Below are 20,412 nucleotides of genomic sequence, written 5' to 3'. Positions count from 1 at the left end.
TCCTAAAAAATGCAAAGAAAAAGGCAGAGACAGACTGTCGGGGTCCAAAACTGACGACAAAGCTTCTCCTAAGCCAGTCACCGGTTTGCTGGTACTCAGTGAGGTGCTTTCGCAGTCCCTCATACCCGCTACTTTTGATTCGCAGGCCTCTACTGAGACCCATTTGGAGTCCGGTATGCCGCAAGATACTTTAAGTATTGAACCCGTGGATGTCTCTACCTTGGATGGGTCCGGAGCCGCTGAGCAGGTACTGGCTTCTGAGGGTGTTTTCAGGCCTAAAGATTTGTATATTAAACCGATGCCATCTTCTAAACTAAGGCCAAAATCTACTTCTATGTCTATGCTTGGGCCACATGTACAGGCCCCAATGCCTAAAAAACAAATGTTCAAAATGGCTGAGGATTTAATTACCTTGATCAGGGGTACCCATCCTCCTCCTGCTAAGAGGCCTAGGCAAGGCACTGACTATGAATCTTTAGATCAGGTTTCTATTTCTTCCGATTCCTCTTCTGATCAGGAATTACCAATTCCCACTTATGAGGACTCTGATGTAGAAGATTCCATCCCTTCTGCTTCTCCTCCTGAGGATATTTCTTTTGGAGAAACTTTGCATACCTTAAGGGAATACTTTCACTGTGAGAGTCAGGATTTTACAGAATCTAAAAAGAGACTTGGGGATTTCCTTCTTCTTCAGCATAGGCCTTTGTATACCTCCTGTTCTAGACATTGTTTATGGTTTTTTAGAATTTAGTATGACTCCTGATTCCCTGCCTCCAGCTCCTAGTAAGCCAGACAGATATTACAGGGTTCCTGACTCCCACAAATTCCTCCTTAAAAACCCAACTGCTGACTCTAAAACCATTTCTCAGGGTCCCAAGGGCATTAAAGCTTCTACTGCTAAAAATCCTACCCCTTCTGATAGAGATTCCAGGGCACTGGATAGCTGGGGTAAGAAGTTTTACATGTCTGCAACCTTGGCAATCAGGGCTTTAAACTGTCAATTTCATATACTTAAATATCAACAGCATGTCATGGGCTTACTTAAACAGAAAATGATGTTAATTTCTGACTGTGTGGAAAATAAAGAGTTGCAGGACTTATTGCATTCAGCTGAACAAGTTGGAAAACATACTTTGCAATGTGGTTTTGATTCCTTGGAGGCGTCTTGCAGGGCTGCTGTAACTGGATCTGTGATAAGAAGGCATGCTTGGCTCAAGGAGCAAAATCTGCCTGACCATGTTAAATCAAAATTTTTGGATGCTCCTTTACAACAGGACAGTCTGTTTGGTAATAAGGCAGAAGAAGTTTTGAAAATTATGGAAGATAAAGCTAAATCTATGCAAATTAAAAGATTTCCTGCAAGTGCAGCCACCCAGGTTCACTAGACACTGGCCTACTAAGAACTGGTCCTTTCCAGTACCCACCAGAGCGGCTCAGGTCAAACCCAGACATTCCAAAGGCTCCAGGTTTCAGTCACAAGGAACGTATAGAGCAAAGCAATAGGGTGCCTCCACCTCCAAATCTGGAAGTAACAAGGCACCTTCTTACGGTAAACAGTCTCAATGACTTTCCACTGCAATCACCAAGCACTTATCTTTTGGCTGCCCCTTTGGAGGGAAAACTGGCACTTCATGCACGAAACTGGCAACTGATTACCCAGGACAAGTGGGTCTTAAATATAGTATCCCAGAGATACAGATTTCATTTCCACACGTTGCCAATCCCAAACGGATGGCCAGATCTGCCTCCAAATCAGTGGGCAGAGGCCCAGAAACAAGTTATGTCTCTCATGAATATGGGGGCTATTCAACCAGTTCCAGAAAAAGAAAAGGGACAAGGTTTTTATTCAAGACTTTTCCTGGTACCCAGAAAGGACAAATCATGGCGTCCAATTCTGGACTTATCCATTCTAAATACTTTCCTGGACTTTCCAAAATTCAAGATGCTGGCTCTACAACAGTTACTACCTTTGCTAGGCAAGGATGCCTGGTTGGTAACTCTAGACTTAAAAGAAGCTTACCTGCATATCCCAATCAGGGAATCTTGCAGAAGATACCTCCGCTTCAAAGCAGGCTATTTGCGTTACCAGTTCTCAGCACTGCCCTTTGGCTTATCTACTGCGCCCAGGGTCTTCACAAAGTGCCTGGCACCAGTAATTGCATTTTGCAGGCAAAGAAATATTCAAATTTATCCATACCTGGATGATTGTCTAATTCAGGCAGAAAACAAGGACATTCTTCTAAAACATCTGGCGTTTGTAAAAAGACTTCTAACTTGTCTAGGGTACACCATAAACGAAAATAAGTCACAACTGGTACCCTCTCAAATAATTACATTCCTGGGTGTAAGTTTGAATAGAACTGTCCAGATGACTTACCTTACACCAGAAAAACAAATTCAATTGATGACTTAGTTCAAACAGGTGGCCACAAAAACCCAGCTATCTGCAAGACAAATTCTGCAGGCCTTGGGGTTCATGGCCTCCTGCATTTTAATAATTCCATATGCAAGCCTGCATATGAGGAAACTTCAATGGTACCTAAAAACTTATGGAGTCAACATTGTCGCAGTCTGGGAACAATGATTCCTATCATTCCTTGCCTGCAGATAGAGTTCCTATGGTGGGCAAAGGCTGCCACCAAAACAAGGGACTGTCATTCATTCCACCCCCTGCCGCCCAAACCCTGACTACAGATGCATCAGATTATGCTTGGGGGGGGCGCATCTGGCAGGGAGATGCATTCAGGGCCAATGGAGTCCAAATCAAATGCACCTACATATCACCCAGAAAGAGATGCTAGCTGTACGGAATGCTCTGACAGCCTTCAAGGACTATCTTCATCCAGGACAACTACTGATAAAGATAGACAACACCACAGTCATGTGGTACATAAACAAGCAGGGAGTACCCATTCCTACCCTCTTTGCAGACTAGCCATGGCATTGTGGAACATGGTCTTGACTTATCAAATACATCTACAAGCTCAATTCCTGCCAGGAAAACAAAATACTCTGGCAGACGAACTAAGCAGAAATCTTATGGACCCACATGAATGGAAACTGGATCCACAAATCTTCAGCATGTTGACACGCAAATGGGGGATCCCAGACATAGATCTTTTTGCCTCACCCCAAAACTATAATTTGGACAAATTGTGCACAAGAATTTATCACAAAAAAGATTGGAAAGTGGATGCTCTATCCTTCAGCTGGAAAAACCTATCAGTCTATGCCTTTCCCCCTCTACCTCTGCTCTCCAAGGTCTTACTAAAGGTCAGACAGGAAAAACCAAAAATGATTCTTATTGCTCCAGACTGGCCTCGCCAGCACTGGTACCTGCTCCTGCACAATATGTCACATCTTCCTCCGTGGTACCTGCCTCAGACACCTTACATACTGTCTCAGTGGAACTATCACATTCTGCACACTCAGCTCCAAACTTTGAATCTTGCAGCATGGCTAATCAACTAATATCACCAGTTACATCTCTCAGCAAACTTTGATGGATGTCATTTTGGAGGCTAGAAGGCCTAGTACTACAAAATCTTATGCTGACAAATGGAAAAGATTGTGTGCCTGAAACCAAGCACAAGGGATAAGCACAGCAATGCCCAATATTCCTCAGATTCTGCAATACTTAACTGAGATGCTTCACAAGGGCCTATCTTTTTCTTCCATAAAAATCCATGCCTCTGCCATTTCAGCTCATTACAACACAGAGCCTCCCCTCTTTTCTCGTCCTCTGCTTAAGCAGTACTTCAGAGGGGCCAAAAATCTAAGACCTCCCAGGGGAGCACCAACTCCTGCATGGGACCTCAATTTTGTTTTGGAAAAACTCACTCTATCTGCTATTATGGCAGTGGAGTCTTTCATTATTTTTTAGCTGGACAGGGTGGCCCTCAGGACCAATCCATCCTTTATGCCTAAGGTGGTATCGAGTGTGGCCCTTAATCAGACCATTCATCTGCCAACTTTCTTCCCAAATCCACACTACAAGGGTGAGCGGATTTGAATTCATTGGATGTACACAGACAACTAAGATTCTACTTAAACAGGACAAAATCTCTAAGAAAATCTGAACATTTACTGGTGGCATTTGCTGCAGGGGCAGAGGGAAAGGCTATTTCAAGGCAGACTATTTCAAAATGGATAAGCCATTGTATTCATTTCTGCTACATGCACCATGGTAAACCTGTCCCCAAGGGGATCATATCTCATTCCACCAGGGCTGCATCTACTTCTGCAGCCTTTCTCAGAGGAGTTCCTACCAGAGACATTCTAGAAGCTGCTACCTGGAGCTCAGTTTATACATTCACCAAACAGTACCATTTACCTCTCTTCTCTAAATCCAGAGCTGGCTTTGCCACTGCTGTCCTGCAGGGCCTTATAGCCACTCCTAATGCTGTATAAATCCATCCTCCCAACCATAGCTTTGGGATTCTACCCAAATGTAATGACTGCAACAGTAAAACATGAAGAACATAGTACAGTTGTGTACACTTACCATAAATGTAGATGTTAGAGTGTATTCACTGTTGTAGTCCTGGTTACCCACCCTCGAGCCCCATGTTTTTCTCTTACTATACCACTCCTTTCTTTTACTATGCTTAAAAGCCTTTTTGGCATATTTCCTTTTGTTTGGAGGTATATATATATATATATATATATATATATATATATATATATATATATATATATATATATATATATATATTTATATATATATTATTTATTTTATTTTATTGTTTTTTTTTTTTTGCTCCCCATTTAGGGGGCACCTGACATCTGGGGCAAGAAAAACTGAGGTAATGGCATCGGCTGCATGTTTTATACCCCTGACATAATGGAAGAAGGGACAGCAACCGATGCAGGAATCAAGACTTTGTTAATCAGGCCGACTGAGGGCAACCTGCCAGCAGATTACCCAAATGTAATGACTGCAACAGTGAATACACTTGAACATCTACATTTATGGTAAGTGTACTTTCTTTCCATCATCCAAAAATGATATTTCCTAAACTGGAAGGAAAGACCAAAACCAAAAAGAATCCCTTTCCCACCAAAAAATCAGCTTCATCTATTCCCTCTCATTCTGAAAGAAGTCCTGACTAATGGAACTATAGAACTAGTTCTCTCAGGACAGGAAGGACAAGGCTTCTATTCCTGTCTCTTCTTAGTTCCAAAAAAGGATGGCCCTTGGAGACCAATCCTAGATTTGTCATATCTGAACCTGTTCCTGAAGGTTCCCTCCTTCAAGATGCTTTCCCTTCAAACTCTCCTACCCCACATCCCTTCCCAAGCCTTTAAGGTTACCCTGGACCTAAAGAATGCTTACCTGCACATTCCTATCAGGCCATCCCACAGGAAATGTCTGCGCTTTGCTGGCCACTCTTCACACTTTCAGTTTCTAGCCTTGCCCTTTGGCTTGTCTACGGCTCCCAGAGTTTATACAAAGTGCTTGGCCCCAGCCATTGTCTACGGCTCCCAGAGTTTATACAAAGTGCTTGGCCCCAGCCATTGCCTATTGCAGAACCAAGGGAGTCCAAATCTACCCTTACCTGGATGACATTCTCATTTTGGCAGAATCAGAGTCCACCCTACAGACCCATCTCAAGTTCACCATGACTCTCCTCCACAACTTGGAATTCACCCTAAACCTTCAGAAATCCTCTCTGCAACCTCAACAGGACAAAGTGTTCCTAGGCTGTAGGATAAGGACAGACCTGATGAGATCATTTCTCCCACCAAAGTGCAATCCCTGTCCACCATTTTCAAAGCTTATTTTCAGAATCGTATCTTTCTGCAAGACAGTTTCTAAATGTTCTAGGTCTCATGGTGGCCACCCTTTCCATGCTGCCAATAGCAAGGATGCACATGAGAAAATTCCAATGGTACATAAAGAATTTGTGGTCTCAGAGCCAACATCCACTAGACAAACGTATTCCCCTTCTGCCCTGCTTAAAAACAGAGCTGAAATGGTGGATTCAGGAAATTTCACAGAACCAGGGCATTCCTCTGCTTCTCCCTCCCACCACTCAATCCATGCACACAGATGCATCAGACCTAAGGTGGGGGGGGCAACATTACAGAACTTCAGTGTACAACAGTGTTGGACCACTGCCCTGAAAAAAACACACATCATTGTCAGAGAAGTGACTGCTGTCTTGCTGGCTCTAAAAGCCTGCCTTCCCATCTTACAACCAGAGCTGCTCCACATTGTGACAGACAACCCAACTGTCATGTGGTACCTCAACAAATAAGGAGGGTTAAAGGCATACCAGTAATCACGGATAACTTTACAAATATGGGATTTGGCAGCCAACCACAACCTTTTTCTGCAGGCCTCTTACATCCCCTCTCAGGAAAACAAACAAGCGGACTTGCTCAGCAGAACATCCTCTCTACAACACAAGTGAATGTTGCACAGGAATACCTTCCTAGACATCGTCCACTAGTGGGACACACGTCAAGTGGATCTGTTTGCCTCCCTCCAGAACAGACAACTAGACAGATTTTGCACCAGGGATAACACTCCATTAGCCTGGAGAGTGATTGCCTTCTGCTTTCCATGGAAAGGAATGATGTTCTTCATGTTTCACTGTTGCAGTCATTACATTTTGGGTAATCTGCTGCCAGGTTGCCGTCAGTCGGCCTGAATTCCAAAGTCTTGGGTCCTGCGTCAGTTGCGGTCTCCTCTTCCATGACGTCAGGTCGTCAGGGTTATAAAACAAGCAGCCAACGCCATTTTCTTTAGTCTTTCTTGCCGCGTGATGCCCGAAGCAGAAGCAGTTCGCAAGTGCCGGTCGGCTGACTCCTGAAATTTTCGAGTTCGAGTTTCAGAACCGAAGTCTTCACTAAAGCCAAGTACCCCGTTGGGGAAACTTTTTTCTTGCTCCTTACCGGTGTCAGAAAAAGTTAATAATTGTATTACTTGTGGGAAGCAAATACCTCATAAGGATTTCCATTTATACTGTATTCCTTGCCTAGGCCCTGATCACAGTGTGCCTGGCTGTCAGTTTTGTGCTAGATTTAACCAACGCACTATTAAGCGTCGGTATGTTTTTGCCTCAAAATATTTTGGAAACCTATTTAACTACCCTGAAATTTCGTCGTATAGCAATCCGACTACCGGACTACACAAAAAATGCAAAGAAAAAGACAGAGACAGACCGTCGAGGTCCAAAACTGACGACGAAGCTTCTGCTAAGCCACTCACCGGTTCGCCGGTACTCAGTGAGGCGCTTTTGCAGCCCCTGATGCCCATTACTTTCGAGTCGCAGGCCTCTACCGAGACCCATGTGGAGTCCGGCATGCCATGAAATACTCAAAGTATTGTACCCACGTATGTCTCTTCCGTCGGATGCGACCGGAGCCGCTGAGCAGGCACTGGCTTTGAGGGTGTATTCAGGCCTCAACATTTTATATAAAACCGATGACAGCTGCAAAACCAAAGACAAAAACAACTTCTAAAACTAAAAAACTGACGCATGAGCCATGTACACAGGCCGTTATGCCTAAAAACAGATGATCAAAATGGCTGAAGGCCTAATTACTTTGATCAGGGGCTCCCAACCCCCTCCTGATAAGAGGCCTAGGCAAGACACTGATTATGAATCTTCAGATCAGGTTTCTTTTTCTTCTGATTCCTCTTCTGGTCAGGAATTATCTATACCTCCCTATGAGGATTCTGATGCAGAGGAGTCTATCCCATCTGCATCACCTCCTGAGGATTATTCATTTGGAGAAACCTTGCATACTTTGAGGGAGCATTTTCACTGGGAGATTCAAGATTTCTCAGACTCAAAAAAGAGGCTCAGGGATTTCCTCCTTCTTCCTCAGCACAGGCCTTTAAGCCATACCCCCTGTTTTAGACATTGTGGATGATGTGTTTTCGGAGTTAAGCTTGACTCTTGACTCCTTACCTCTGGCTCCCAGCAAGCCTGACTCACACAATTTTTTATTTAGAAACCCAGCTGCTGACCCTGAAACTATTTCACAGGATCCAAAGGGAGTTAAGGCTTCAACAGCAAAAAATCATACCTCCTCTGACAGAGATTCAAGGGCACGGGATAGATGGGGAAAGAAGGTTTATACATCTGCAACTTTGGCAATTAGGGCCTTAAACTGCGAGTTTCATATGCTCAAGTATCAACAACATGCTATGGGATTGCTGAAACAGAAAATAATGTTGATTTATGAATGCGCAGAAAATAAAGAATTGCAGGAATTATTACATGCAGCTGAACAAGTTGGAAACCATACTTTACAATGTAGTTTTGATTTCTTAGAGGCCTCCTACAGGGCCGCAATTACTGGATCTGTGATTAGGAGGCAAGTCTGGCTAAAAGAGCAAAATTTACCTGATCATGTTAAAGCTAAATTACTGGATACACCTTTACAGCATGATACTCTGGTATTAAGGCAGAAGAGGTTTTAAAGAAAATGGAAGACAAAGCTACGTCTATGCAAACTGTAAAAGACTTCTTACAAGTGCAGCCACCAAGATTCAGTAGACACTGGTCTACAAAAAATTGGTCCTTTCCTGTGTCCAACAGAGCTCAAAGGGGCAAATCCAGATGCCCTAAGGGTTCCAGATACCAGGCACAAGACTGTTACAGGTCAAAGCAATGGGGTGCCTCTACCTCCAAAACTGGAGGAGATAAAGCGCAACCCTACAGAAAACAGTCCCAATGACTTCCCTCTGCCTTCACCAAGCACTTACCTTTTGGCAGCACCCTTAGGGGGAAAATTAGCACTTTTTGCTCAAAATTGGCAGTTAATAACCCAGGACAAATGGGTGCTAAACATAGTATCACAGGGATACATATTCCATTTCGATACTCTGCCAATGGCAAACGGTTGGCTGGATCTGCCAAAAAAATCAATGGGCAGAGGCACGGAAACAGGTTATGTCCCTCATGGATATGGGGGCTATTCAGCCAGTACCGGAACAGGAAAAAGGACAAGGTTTTTACCCAAGACGGTTCTTGGTACCCAGAAAGGACAAGGCCTGGTGGCCAGTACTGTATTTATCGATTTTGAACACATACCTGGACATTCCAAAATTCAAAATGCTGACTTTGCAGCAGCTTCTGCCCGTGCTGGGCAAGAATGCTTTGCTGGTGACATTAGACCTAAAAGAGGCATACCTGCATGTCCCAATAAGGGAATCGTGCAGAAGATACCTCCGTTTCAAGGCTGGCTTAATACATTACCAATTCTCTGCACTGCCCTTTGGCATATCTACTGCGCCCAGGGTCTTTACAAAGTGCCTGGCACCAGTAATTGCTTTTTGCAGACAAAGAAGTATACAGATATATCCTTACTTGGACGACTGTCTCATTCAAGCAGAGAACAAGGACATTCTTCTTCAACGCCTGGCATTTGTGAAAAGGCTTCTAACATGCCTAGGGTACTCAATAAATGAAAAGAAATCACAACTGGTACCCTCTCAAAAGATAACATTCCTGGGTGCAAGCTTGAATACAGCTGCCCAGATGGCTTTCCTCACACCAGACAAACAAAGGCAACTGACTACTTACTTCAAACTGATGGCAGCAAAAATCCAGTTGTCTGCAAGACAAACTCTGCAGGCTTTGGGCTTCATGGCATCCTGCATCCTACTGATTCTATATGCAAGACTGCATATGAGGAAAGTTCAATGGTATCTAAAAAGTTTATGGAGTCAACATTGTCACAGTCTGGAAACAATGATTCCTCTCATTCCCTGCCTACAACAGGAGTTTCTGTGGTGGGCAAAGGCATGTCATCAAAACATGGGATGGGCCTTCACTCTACCCCCTGCCAGCCAAATCTTAACAACAGATGCATCAGATTATGCCTGGGGGGCCAACATGGCGGGAAGATGCATTTAGGGCATATGGACCCAAAACAAATGCATCTGCATATCAACCAAAAAGAGATGCTAGCTGTTCAAAATGCCCTTACAGCCTTCAAGGACTTACTTCATCCAGGACAATTTCTGATAAAGATGGACAACACCACGGTTATGTGGTATATAAACAAGCAGGGGGCACACACTCATACCCCCTTTGCATTTTAGCCATGGCACTGTGGGACACAGTTTTGACCTACCAAATACATTTTCAAGCTCAATTCCTGCCAAGAAAACAAAATACTCTGGCAGACGATTTAAGCAGAAACCTTATGGACCCTTACGAGTGGAAACTAGATCCACAAGTCTTCAGCATGATAACAAAGAAATGGGGAAGCCTAGACATAGATCTATTTGCCTCTTCTCAAAATTATCATTTGAAAAGATTCTGCACAAGGACTTATCACAGACAAGCATGGAAAGTGGACACCGTATCCTTCGTTTGGAAAAACCTATCAGTTTATGCCTTTCCTCCTCTGCCTCTTCTTCCCAGGGTCCTACTAAAAGTCAGACAAGAGAAACCAAAGATGATACTAATTGCCCCAGACTGGCCCCGCCAATACTGGTACCTAATCCTAAGGAACTTGTCTCAATACCCAGCTTGGTCCTTGCCTCAAAGACCTCAACTACTGTCCCTGCAAAACAATCAGATCCTGCACAATCAACTCCAGACACTGAACCTGTCAGCATGGCTGGTCATGTAGTTGTGCAAACAACACCTGTCAGTAAAGCTGTGATGGATGTCATTTTGGAAGCAAGAAGGCCTAGTACTAGAAAATCTTATGCTGACAAATGGAAGAGATTCTGTGCTTGGAATCAAGCACAAGGAACTGATACAGCAGAACCAAATATTCCTCAGATATTACACAATACTTGACTGAGATGCTTGACAAAGGCCTATCTTTCTCATCAATACAAATCCATGCCTCTGCCATTTTGGCTCATTACAATACAGAGCCACCAATCTTTTCTCATCCTTTACTAAAGCAGAAGATCACCAATACCTGCATGGGACCTCAGTTATGTGTTGGAAAGCTCACCTTGCCTCCATTTGAACCAGCTGCTACTGCAGATATAAAGTTCTTATCATGGAAAACAGCTCTGCTCCTAGCAATTAATTCAGCAAGAAGAGTCTCAGAGCTACAGGCCCTCATGACTGTGGAGCCTTTTATCATATTTTACCCAGACAGACAGTCCTTCATTTATGCCTAAGGTGGTTTCCAGTGTGGCTCTTAACTAAACTATTCATCTGCCAACCTTTTATCCAAATCCAAAGAACAAGGGGGAGAGAATTCTGCATTCCTTGGACGTACACAGACAGCTAAGATTCTACTTGAGCAGGACTAAAGCTCTAAGAAAAACTGAGCAATTACTAGTGACATATGCTGCAGGATCAGAGGGAAAGGCTATTTCAAAGCAGCCTATTTCAAGGTGGATAAGCCACTGCATTCTTTTCTGCTACTTACACCATGGCAAACCTGTGCCCAAGGGCATTAGGTCTCATTCCACCAGAGCTGCAGCTACATCAGCAGCCTTTCTCAGAGGAGTACCAACCTAGGACATTCTAGAGGCTGCTACTTGGAGTTTTGTTCACACCTTTACAAAGCATTATCATTTGCCTCTCTACTCTAAGTCCAGGGCAGGCTTTGCCACTGCAGTTTTGCAGGGCCCGATAGCCGCACCTAATGCTGTTTAGCTCCAGCCTCCCATCCATAGCTTTGGGATTCTACCCAGATGTAGTGACTGCAACAGTGAAACACGAAGAACATAGTACAGTTGTGTACACTTACCATAAATGTAGATTTTTGAATGTATTCACTGTTGCAGTCCAGGTTACCCACCCACCATCCCCCTTTTATTCTGGAGTTTCTCTTTCCTTCACTATCTTCTACAACCTATGTGGTGTATTTGCTTGTAGATGAAAGTAAAGTTTGTATTGCTGCATGTATATATAGTTTTTATATATATATATTTTGGCTACCTTTTTGGGGGCACCTGTCATCGGGGGCAAGAAAAACTAAAGAAAATGGCATTGGCTGCTTGTTTTATACCCTTGACGACCTGACGTCATGGAAGAGGAGACAGCAACCGACGCAGGACCCAGGGCTTTGGAATTCAGGCCGACTGAGGGCAACCTGCCAGCAGATTACCCAAATGTAATGACTGTAACAGTGAATACACTCGAACATCTACATTTATGGTAAGTGTACACAACTGTACTTTCCTGTACTCCTTTCCTCCCTTCCCTCTAATACAAAAGGTCCTTCTGAAAATCAAGACGGAACAACCTAAAATCTTGTTGGTGACTCCCTGTTGGCCAAGACAACACTGGTTCCCCTTTCTTCATTCCCTAGCCAAGGCCATCACCACAAGTTATCCCACAAGTTGGACCTACTAACACAATAAAAGGGATCTCTGATTCACCCCCAGCTGTCATTGCTACACCTAACGCTTTGGGTGATCAGCTTCTGATCCCTTTCAGACAGCACTACTCAGACGTGCTGTCAGTCTTGAGGGATGCCAGGAAACTAATTAATAGAAAAAAAACCCTATTTTTCTAAGTGGCAGAGATTCTCAAAATGGTGTTCCCTTAAGGACAGGGACCCTTTTCAGGTGGATCCCTCACTTGTCCTTGTGTGTGTGTGTGTGTGTGTGTGTGTGTGTGTGTGTGTGTGTGTGTGTGTGTATATATATATATATATATATATATATATATATATATATATATATGAGCTCATTAAGGAAGGACTAGCATACTATTCAGTGAAAGTCCACCTTTCTGCCATTTCAGCCTGCTTGCCTTTATAGCCACCACTACTTTCCAGACTGGATGTTAAACTTTTCCTGCGAGGGGTCTTGCATGTCAGACCACCAAGAAAACCCAACCCTCCTCCCTGGGACCTCAATTTCGTGCTGGAAAAACTCACGTTACCTCCTTTTGAACCAGCCAGCACAGCTTCTCTACAAATTTGCAAATGGAAAACCATTTTTTAGTAGCCGTTTCCTCCACTAGAAGAGTGTCTGAATTACAGGCTCTCATGGCCTGTCCTCCTTATGCCATCTTCCACAATGACAGGGTGACCTTGCACACAGACCCTTCTTTCATGTCCAAAGTGGTAAACAAACTATCCTTAAGCCAGTCCATTCACTTACCTACCTTCTTCCCCTCTCCAACTAATACTGCAGAGAGGATCCTTCACTCCCTAGATCTGCACAGACAACTTAGATTCTACTTAGACAAAAATAAGTCCATCAGAAGATTTGACCAACTGTTCATCTCCTTCCACCCCAGGGCTCTGAGTAAGGCCAAACAAACAGTTTCCTGTTGGATCGGGAAATCCATTCTCTTCTGCTACTCACATCATGGCAAACAATTGCCTCATTCCACTAGAGACATGTTTACCTCCAAAGCCTTTCTTAGAGGACTGGACACAGCCTCCTTCATGGAAGCAGCTACTTGGTCTGCAGTTCACACTTTCACAAAAACACTAAAAGCTAGACCAGGTCTCCAGGGCCAGAACAGGATTTGCCAGGGCAATCCTGCAGGGATTCTTGGAATCCTCTACCTCTGCCCCCTCCCTTCGCTCCTAAGCTGTGGTGCTCTCCCACAGTATGAATACTGCAACATAGGAATTGAAGGACATAAAATAGTTGATGTTATGTAGTCCTGTTTCACTATAATTCTTGCTGGATGGGTTCGGAGCTGATATTCGGCTCCAACTCGGCCTATACTAAAGTTTGAGAGCTTTTTACTGGCTCAAGGCTAGCCCCTCTCCCATGGTGCCTTATGGCAATTCCCCAGATCACGTTTTTCGCAAAAGGTTCGAGGTTGTGTCTTACTGGCTCATTGGCCAAGTAGAACGATTTTTTACTTATTTAGTCCTTTTCTACCACCTTTTTCTGTTTTATATATATATATATATATATATATATATATATATATATATATATATATATGTGTACTTATTTAGTCCTTTTCTACCACCTTTTTCTGTTTTTACATATATATATATATATATATATATATATATATATATATATATACATATGTATATATATATATATATATATATATGTATTAATAGTTTCTTCTGTATTGTGCTTTTCAAGCCCTGTTCCCCCCTTAGGACTGTACAGCCCATATAAATTAGAGGGCCGTAGTGCTCGTTTAAGTTAGAGGGCCGTTCCTCCCTGCGTGTGTGTGAGACTATGTCTAAAGATAAAGATAAGGATCATAAGGAACATCGCGCTTCGGGCTTCAAAAAATGTGATGGGTATGCACAGAAAATGTCTCTTACAGACAGCCACGCCAGTTGCGTATATTGTCTGGGCGAAGCCCATTTACAGGAACCTTGCACCTTCTGTCACGCTTTTAGTACAAGAGTGTTAAACTAAAGGAAGAGAAAGCTTATTGACAGGGGTCTCATGACCAGTTCCTTCCAGGAACAGCTGTAACTTAGTCAGTCAGCTACAAAATCTTTAAAGAGAAAATCATCGGCCCCGACTTCAGAACCGACCAAAAAGTCTAAAGCATCAGAACCAAGGAGTTCCGGTTCCGACTTTGCTTCATCTTCAGTGCAGTCTATTCCATCGGTTCTGAGACAGTCTTCGGTACCGAAGATTTTGCCTGACATCGAGACTGTATCTCCTATTTTGAGATCTCCTATTTTGGAGAGAAGGAGGTCTCCTTCAGTCTCCACCAGATCCTCCAGGACTGTATCAGATGAGGACATTGAGAGGGTGGTGAAGAGGTTGCTTTCGGATCCAGCTCTAGCTAGAAAATTGACCCCTCCAGACCCAAAGGTCTCAGAGCCATCCCCCGTACCGATCACTGTTCCTCCTCCGACTGCTTCGCTCTCGGAGCCTATTACATCAGGTTCCTCTGTCTTCAACTCTTTGGCTCCGGGGATTCAGCCTGTTTCCTCTGAGCCAATTACTCTATCCTCAATGGCTCAGTCTGGAGCCGAGGATTCTGAGAGCCGACTCTAGCCAGTAAAAAGCTCTCGAGCTTTAGTATAGGCCGAGTTGGAGCCGAATATCGGCTCCGAACCCATCCAGCAAGAATATAGATGAGATGGACTACAAACATGGTACGTTATGGTAAGTACATAACTTCTTTTTTTAAATTCTTAACATAACCATAGATAGCCACCTTTTCCATGTTGCAGTTTTCCTTCCCACCCTCCATACCCCCTTTATTCCATCTCTACTGGATGGTTGATCTTTCGACCTCTCTATCCACTCCTTATATGCTAATCTGTACAGCCTTTCAGGGACATTTGCTCCTTGGCCTCAACATGTTCTGTCACGGTGGTACGGTGGTAGCGTTGTTACCTCACAGAAAGAGGTTCTCCTGTTCGATTCTTGGCTTGGGTTGGGAGTGCCTTCTGTGTGGAGTCTGCATGTCCTCCCCGCGGTTAGGTATCGTTCAAAAGACATGCGTGCATAAATGGGCATGCCTTCGTTGAAGGTTGGGTGTCGAGCTGGCACCTCAGCATTTCGTAAAAATCTACTGCCAATCATTAGCGGACCGGAGTTCTGCTGTGGCGACCCCTTACCGGGAAAAAGCCGAAAGACAAACAAAATTCTGGGCTTCAGGTTCTGAGGTCTGTGCATGCAGACTTCACATTTATGGTCCCTGGTTTATGGCCCTGCGTGTGACGTCCCACGCCCCTACAGCAGCCAGGCTCAAGTTTTTGTGTAGAAGCCAACGTCTGGTCGCCTGAGGTGGGAAATCCCTCGGTATGAATACTGCAATATGAAAGAGAAGGACATCTATGGTTATGGTAAGATTTTACACAACTATTCTATGTTTGTATATGAGTGAGGAAGGGGTACTCTGCTGTAATTGTTTTCAGGCTAGCCATGTCTGCTTAGGGTCTGTATGTAAGGCAATGTGTCCATCTGCGTGCGCATAGTACATTGTGCCTTGGTGGAATAACTCGACAGGCCTATTGCTACTCTTGGTAAGTGAATACTAAACTGGAGGTCTTTCCTGAACTTGCACTGATGTGTGTTAGGGAGAGTCAAGAGGAAGTGGAGCCACCACCCCATGAGGACATTGAAGGTTTAGGATGGGGGAGTGCTAGTAGCTTCATGCAAAGTGTCAGTATCCTGATGTTTGGAATATGAAATAAAGCATAGACCATAAGAGCATAAAGAAGCAAGGTAGAAGGAATAGGGTGATACCTAAATGGAATCTAAATCTCCCACAAATGGACTAAGAGATTCTAAGCTTCATTGTAAACAGGTAGTAACAATTAGTTGCGGTCTTGGACCTTGATGAATTCATCTACCTGGTACAGGATTGTACCACAGGAACAAACTTCTGGATGTGCAGCTAACCAAGGCAGAGAAAGTCACAGAGATCCAAGTAAAGGTGCCACAGGCCAACTCTCATCATTCCAGTTTAAATATTTAGGTAATGAGTGTTTGTGCCTTTAGTCACTGGTTTTGTGAAGAGGTTGAATGGGATTAGGTTTTTCATGGCTTGATAAATGAAATACACACAGATTACCCCCCAAATATACAGATGTTTGCAGAATGTTCAGATTTGCCTCATATTTTTGGTCCGTTTTTCTTAAAGCTGTGTTTTTTTGGCAAATTAGTGGCAAATCATTAAAGATTGAAGTTAGAAAATAATGAGAGACAGTTGAGGTTCAGACTTCATACCCTTCAGAAAATTCATGCTAATGCAAAAAAAAACTGTTATTCTATTAACTTTTTACATTTGTAAGAGCAATATTAAAAAATGTCCCTATTTTTGAGCCTTTGTCTCACTTTTTTTTATTTTGTCCAGATTTCTTGCTCTAAGAAGTTGAGAGGTATGGTATCTTAATACAGCTGGTAGGTTACTGAGTGTAAGGAGAGTGTTCTATTCTGTCAACATAGTTAAATGTTTTAAGGCCTTTAATTTGTTAAAACTCATTGGAACCTTTCTGGTTGGGCAATATGATTGGATTTGTACATAAAAAGGGGACATTGTATTTAGTGGTGGGTCTGATAAGAGACGATTACAGTAATAACATGACTGCTTTGGATCTTGAAGATGTTCCCTTGGAAATTAACTGGGTTGGATAGAAGGATTTCCTGATTATGATGGAAACATGATCAAATGAGAAATAGTTGTTCACTTAAGTACCTAGGTAGAGGAGTGCAGTTATATGAGGTGGAAGGAGCATTAGATGGAGCTATCATCCCAGGTGCCCAGGATTCTAATCAGTGACTATTGAAAGCAGGGTGTTATCATTTCAGTAGATTGACACACTGTGCTGTTTCCCAAAAGGGTAATACTGCATTTATTTTAAGTCCGTTTTTAATGCACAGGGTGTTGATTCGTAATTCATTTTGAAGGGTATATGTGTCTTGGAATCACTTAACAGCTGCACCCATCTTTTACTCATCAGTAAATTTTCTTAACCAGAGATCTTTAGTTTTGATGTCAGAGAAGTCAGTTCCAAACAGGAAAGGGGCTAAAACACATCTCTAGAGGGACACCACTGGTCACCTTCTCCCTGGCTGAGGAAGGCCATCAATTTTTGACAACTTATGTTCTGTCCTTGAGACAGTTTGCTGTCCATTTTATCACATAGGGATTCGTGTTTAGTGCCATAAGCTACTTTGTGATTCCGTCATATAGTATGGTTCCAAATCAAGATGGGAAACATGGGGAGTGTGCATGAGACTTGCAATGAAGCTTCCAAGATTTACCAGCTATGACCAACCTTTTACAAAGTGGAATTTCTGTGGTAGAAGCTAAGTCAGATTTTGATGTGCTTTATGATGTTGGTAGTGATATGCTCTATGGCTTTTCAGATAAGACTCATAAGGTTGATGGACTTTGTTGTTGCATACTTGGAAGCCATACAAATATCGTCCCATTGTTCCTTTGTAAATTGCTTTTTTTCTGTCTCATCCCAAGCTTTACTAATCTCATGATTACTTCTTATATTTAACTTGCAATATTTTATGTCGTATTAATTATCCTTTTTTAATAGCAGTTTCTCTTCTAGATTCAGCTAAAAATTCCACCACAGCAGCTCTTTCAGTTAGGACTGTCTATCCTTTTCTCATTGCCTTCCCTATGTTGGGTTTATAGAGTAAATTCAATCTCTAACCTGCAGTTGAAACTTCTACTTAGCCTCTTCTCACTCATTCCCTTCCTAGCGGTTTGCTACAGATACTTTTCCTTTGACAGTTTTCTTAAGTAAATTCTAGCGTGCTCTTGCCTACTTTCTGTACCCCTATTTGCAGTCATCCCTAATGGCAAAAATCTCCTTTTTCAATTCCCATATAGGCTTAGTTCTTAAAGTAGCTGTTGGACCACTCCATCTCAACCATTTGAATTTTCCATACTTGGGCTGCCATCAAGTAAATGTATTTATTAATTCAGCTTATGTGTGGACCTTTTTCAATAATGACTATGCTGTGAGGCACAAACAGTACATGATATTAGGTAAAATAATCAGTTGGTATAACTAGCACTGCTGTGTCTTAAGTTGTAGTGACATTTGTATGTGTCTGATTCATGATTTGATTTTGTGCATTTGTAATATAAATGTCAGTAAATGCACATCTAGTACTTAAAATGTGTTCTTGCTTTGCAGAATGCTCTTCTACTTGCTCCAGCTGCATTGGGAATACCCCTCTGGACTGTACTGCTTGTTTGTCTCCAAGATCCCTCTATAAGGGTCAATGTTTACACAAGTGTCCTGGGGGGTTCTTCAATAAAGACAACTCCTGCATCTGTAAGTGTCTTTTTTTTAATGTCTAGACAACAGGACATTCTAATTATATTTATAATCTGTCTAAAGGTGTTTTTTAATGTAGTTTAGTGGTCTATGTTTCTTTATTGATGTCTAGCAGTTGAAAAAAACTATAAGCATTTGTAGTTGTACACTTTTCCTCCATCTAATGCAAAATGAAGACTGATCTTTTGGAAGAGTTTAGTTTGTATCTTTTTTTATTGTTACCATGCTGTCTTGGTGCATACCATGAAATAGTTTTCCAGATGTTTATATTGGTTTCTGAAGAATGCTTTGTTTTAGTTTATGAAGCCAGAGTTAGCTAGCTGTGGCTTACCACTGTTATAGCAGTGCCATAACTGGGGTGCAGCCGTGCAGTAGCAGCATTGGTTCTGTGCCATTACTGTATGCATGCTTGTCAGCAAGCCTCAGCAGCTTACTCGGCCTTCAACTTCAAGACTTTTTCTGGTCATCTCAAAGTTGAGGGGACACCAGAGTTCAGGGAACTGCACAGGGCACAAGATGAACAGTTCTGTGTTAAATTGTGACAGGTATTCATGTTTTCTGTTTTACAAATATATATACAAGACTCTCAAACTAAGGTCTAAAAGAGTGTATTACTGCTAAAGCATGTTAAGTTTTCATGATTTTGTTAGACTAGTGTTGCAGATATGTTGCAGATCTGTTTTTGAGATTGATAATATAAATTACATTTTGTATATTATTGATTTTATGTTTAACTTTGTGTCATAGTTCTTGAGACACCTCTTGGAAAGTAAAATGTTTATTAGGAGTCAAACGTTTTGGACATTTAATGGTGAGATGAGGTGTATGAAGGGTTATGTGGTGCACACCGTGTAAGATGGTTTTACTAGCATTTATGCAGTTCAGAGTGCTATAATACAGTCTGAATTTGCAAAAGAAAACACTTTATTAAATACCTTTCTGACATGACACATTGTTTATCACCTCTCAGCACTGCTAAACTCTACTCTTGTGCTAAAGTATAACACTGGCTAGTGTCAGCCATCATAGAACAGTGGTAAGAGGCTGTTGCATATTTCACACTGCCATTTAAAAAAAGGCAGAGCGATATTTTCTTGGCATGAATATTAAGATTCACTTTTTGACCTTTGCTTTGCTCATCTCTTGAGGTGATTTTCTTTACATTCATATCCCAAAAGTATAACATTTTGGTTATGACAGGAAACACCATCGTAACCCTTAATGTTACAGACTATGAAACTGATGTTTAATATGATTTGCTACTGTTAAAGGGGCCAGGTAATTGAGTCAGAGCTGATACTTAAATGGATTTCTAAGTTATTTTGATGGAAAAGTAATTGAGTTTGTTAAAGGAACCATCAGTATGAGATTAAGTTGCTGATGTTTGGAACTGAATTGGAGTATGTTAATGGGCTATTTGAGTGGCTAGGGTGGTACATTGGAGGGGCTACAGCCCCTCCAGGATGATGGATGCAACACTAGACAATTCAGCTTTATTTGGTAAGGCAGCAGCCTTTCTATTTAAGTCCCTACAGGAAAAAAAAACAAGGAACTCAAGGAGTTGAAACATATCCTGGTTTCTCCTGTGTCCAGGTTTCACAGGAATTTCCCTTCTAACCCTGCTTTTATCTATATCCTCACTCAACATCCCTCTTGTAAGTCTTCCAGAGGAGGCAAGAGACAACAAAAGTCTAGGAGTTCTCAGCCGTCCTTACAGCAAATGTAGCCCTTTGCTGACAAAGCAGGGCGTCTGTGACTTCCTTGCAG

At 42.5% G+C, this 20,412-nt stretch overlaps 1 protein-coding gene across 1 annotated transcript in view; it reads left to right on the top strand.

Annotated features, from left to right (window-relative positions):
- Nucleotides 1-20,412, top strand: part of LOC122792799 (extracellular matrix organizing protein FRAS1-like) — a 4,352,848-nt gene that overhangs the window by 917,137 nt on the left and 3,415,299 nt on the right. The window contains exon 17 of the mRNA XM_044060368.1: nucleotides 18,502-18,642. Coding sequence (XP_043916303.1) covers nucleotides 18,502-18,642 — 141 coding nt within the window. The remainder of the gene's footprint in view (nucleotides 1-18,501; nucleotides 18,643-20,412) is intronic.

The sequence above is a fragment of the Protopterus annectens genome, chromosome 2.part0 (assembly GCF_019279795.1).
Source record: "Protopterus annectens isolate FY-2018-M chromosome 2.part0, PAN1.0, whole genome shotgun sequence".
Lineage (NCBI taxonomy): Eukaryota > Metazoa > Chordata > Ceratodontiformes > Protopteridae > Protopterus > Protopterus annectens.
This window is presented reverse-complemented; position numbering and strand designations above follow the sequence as displayed.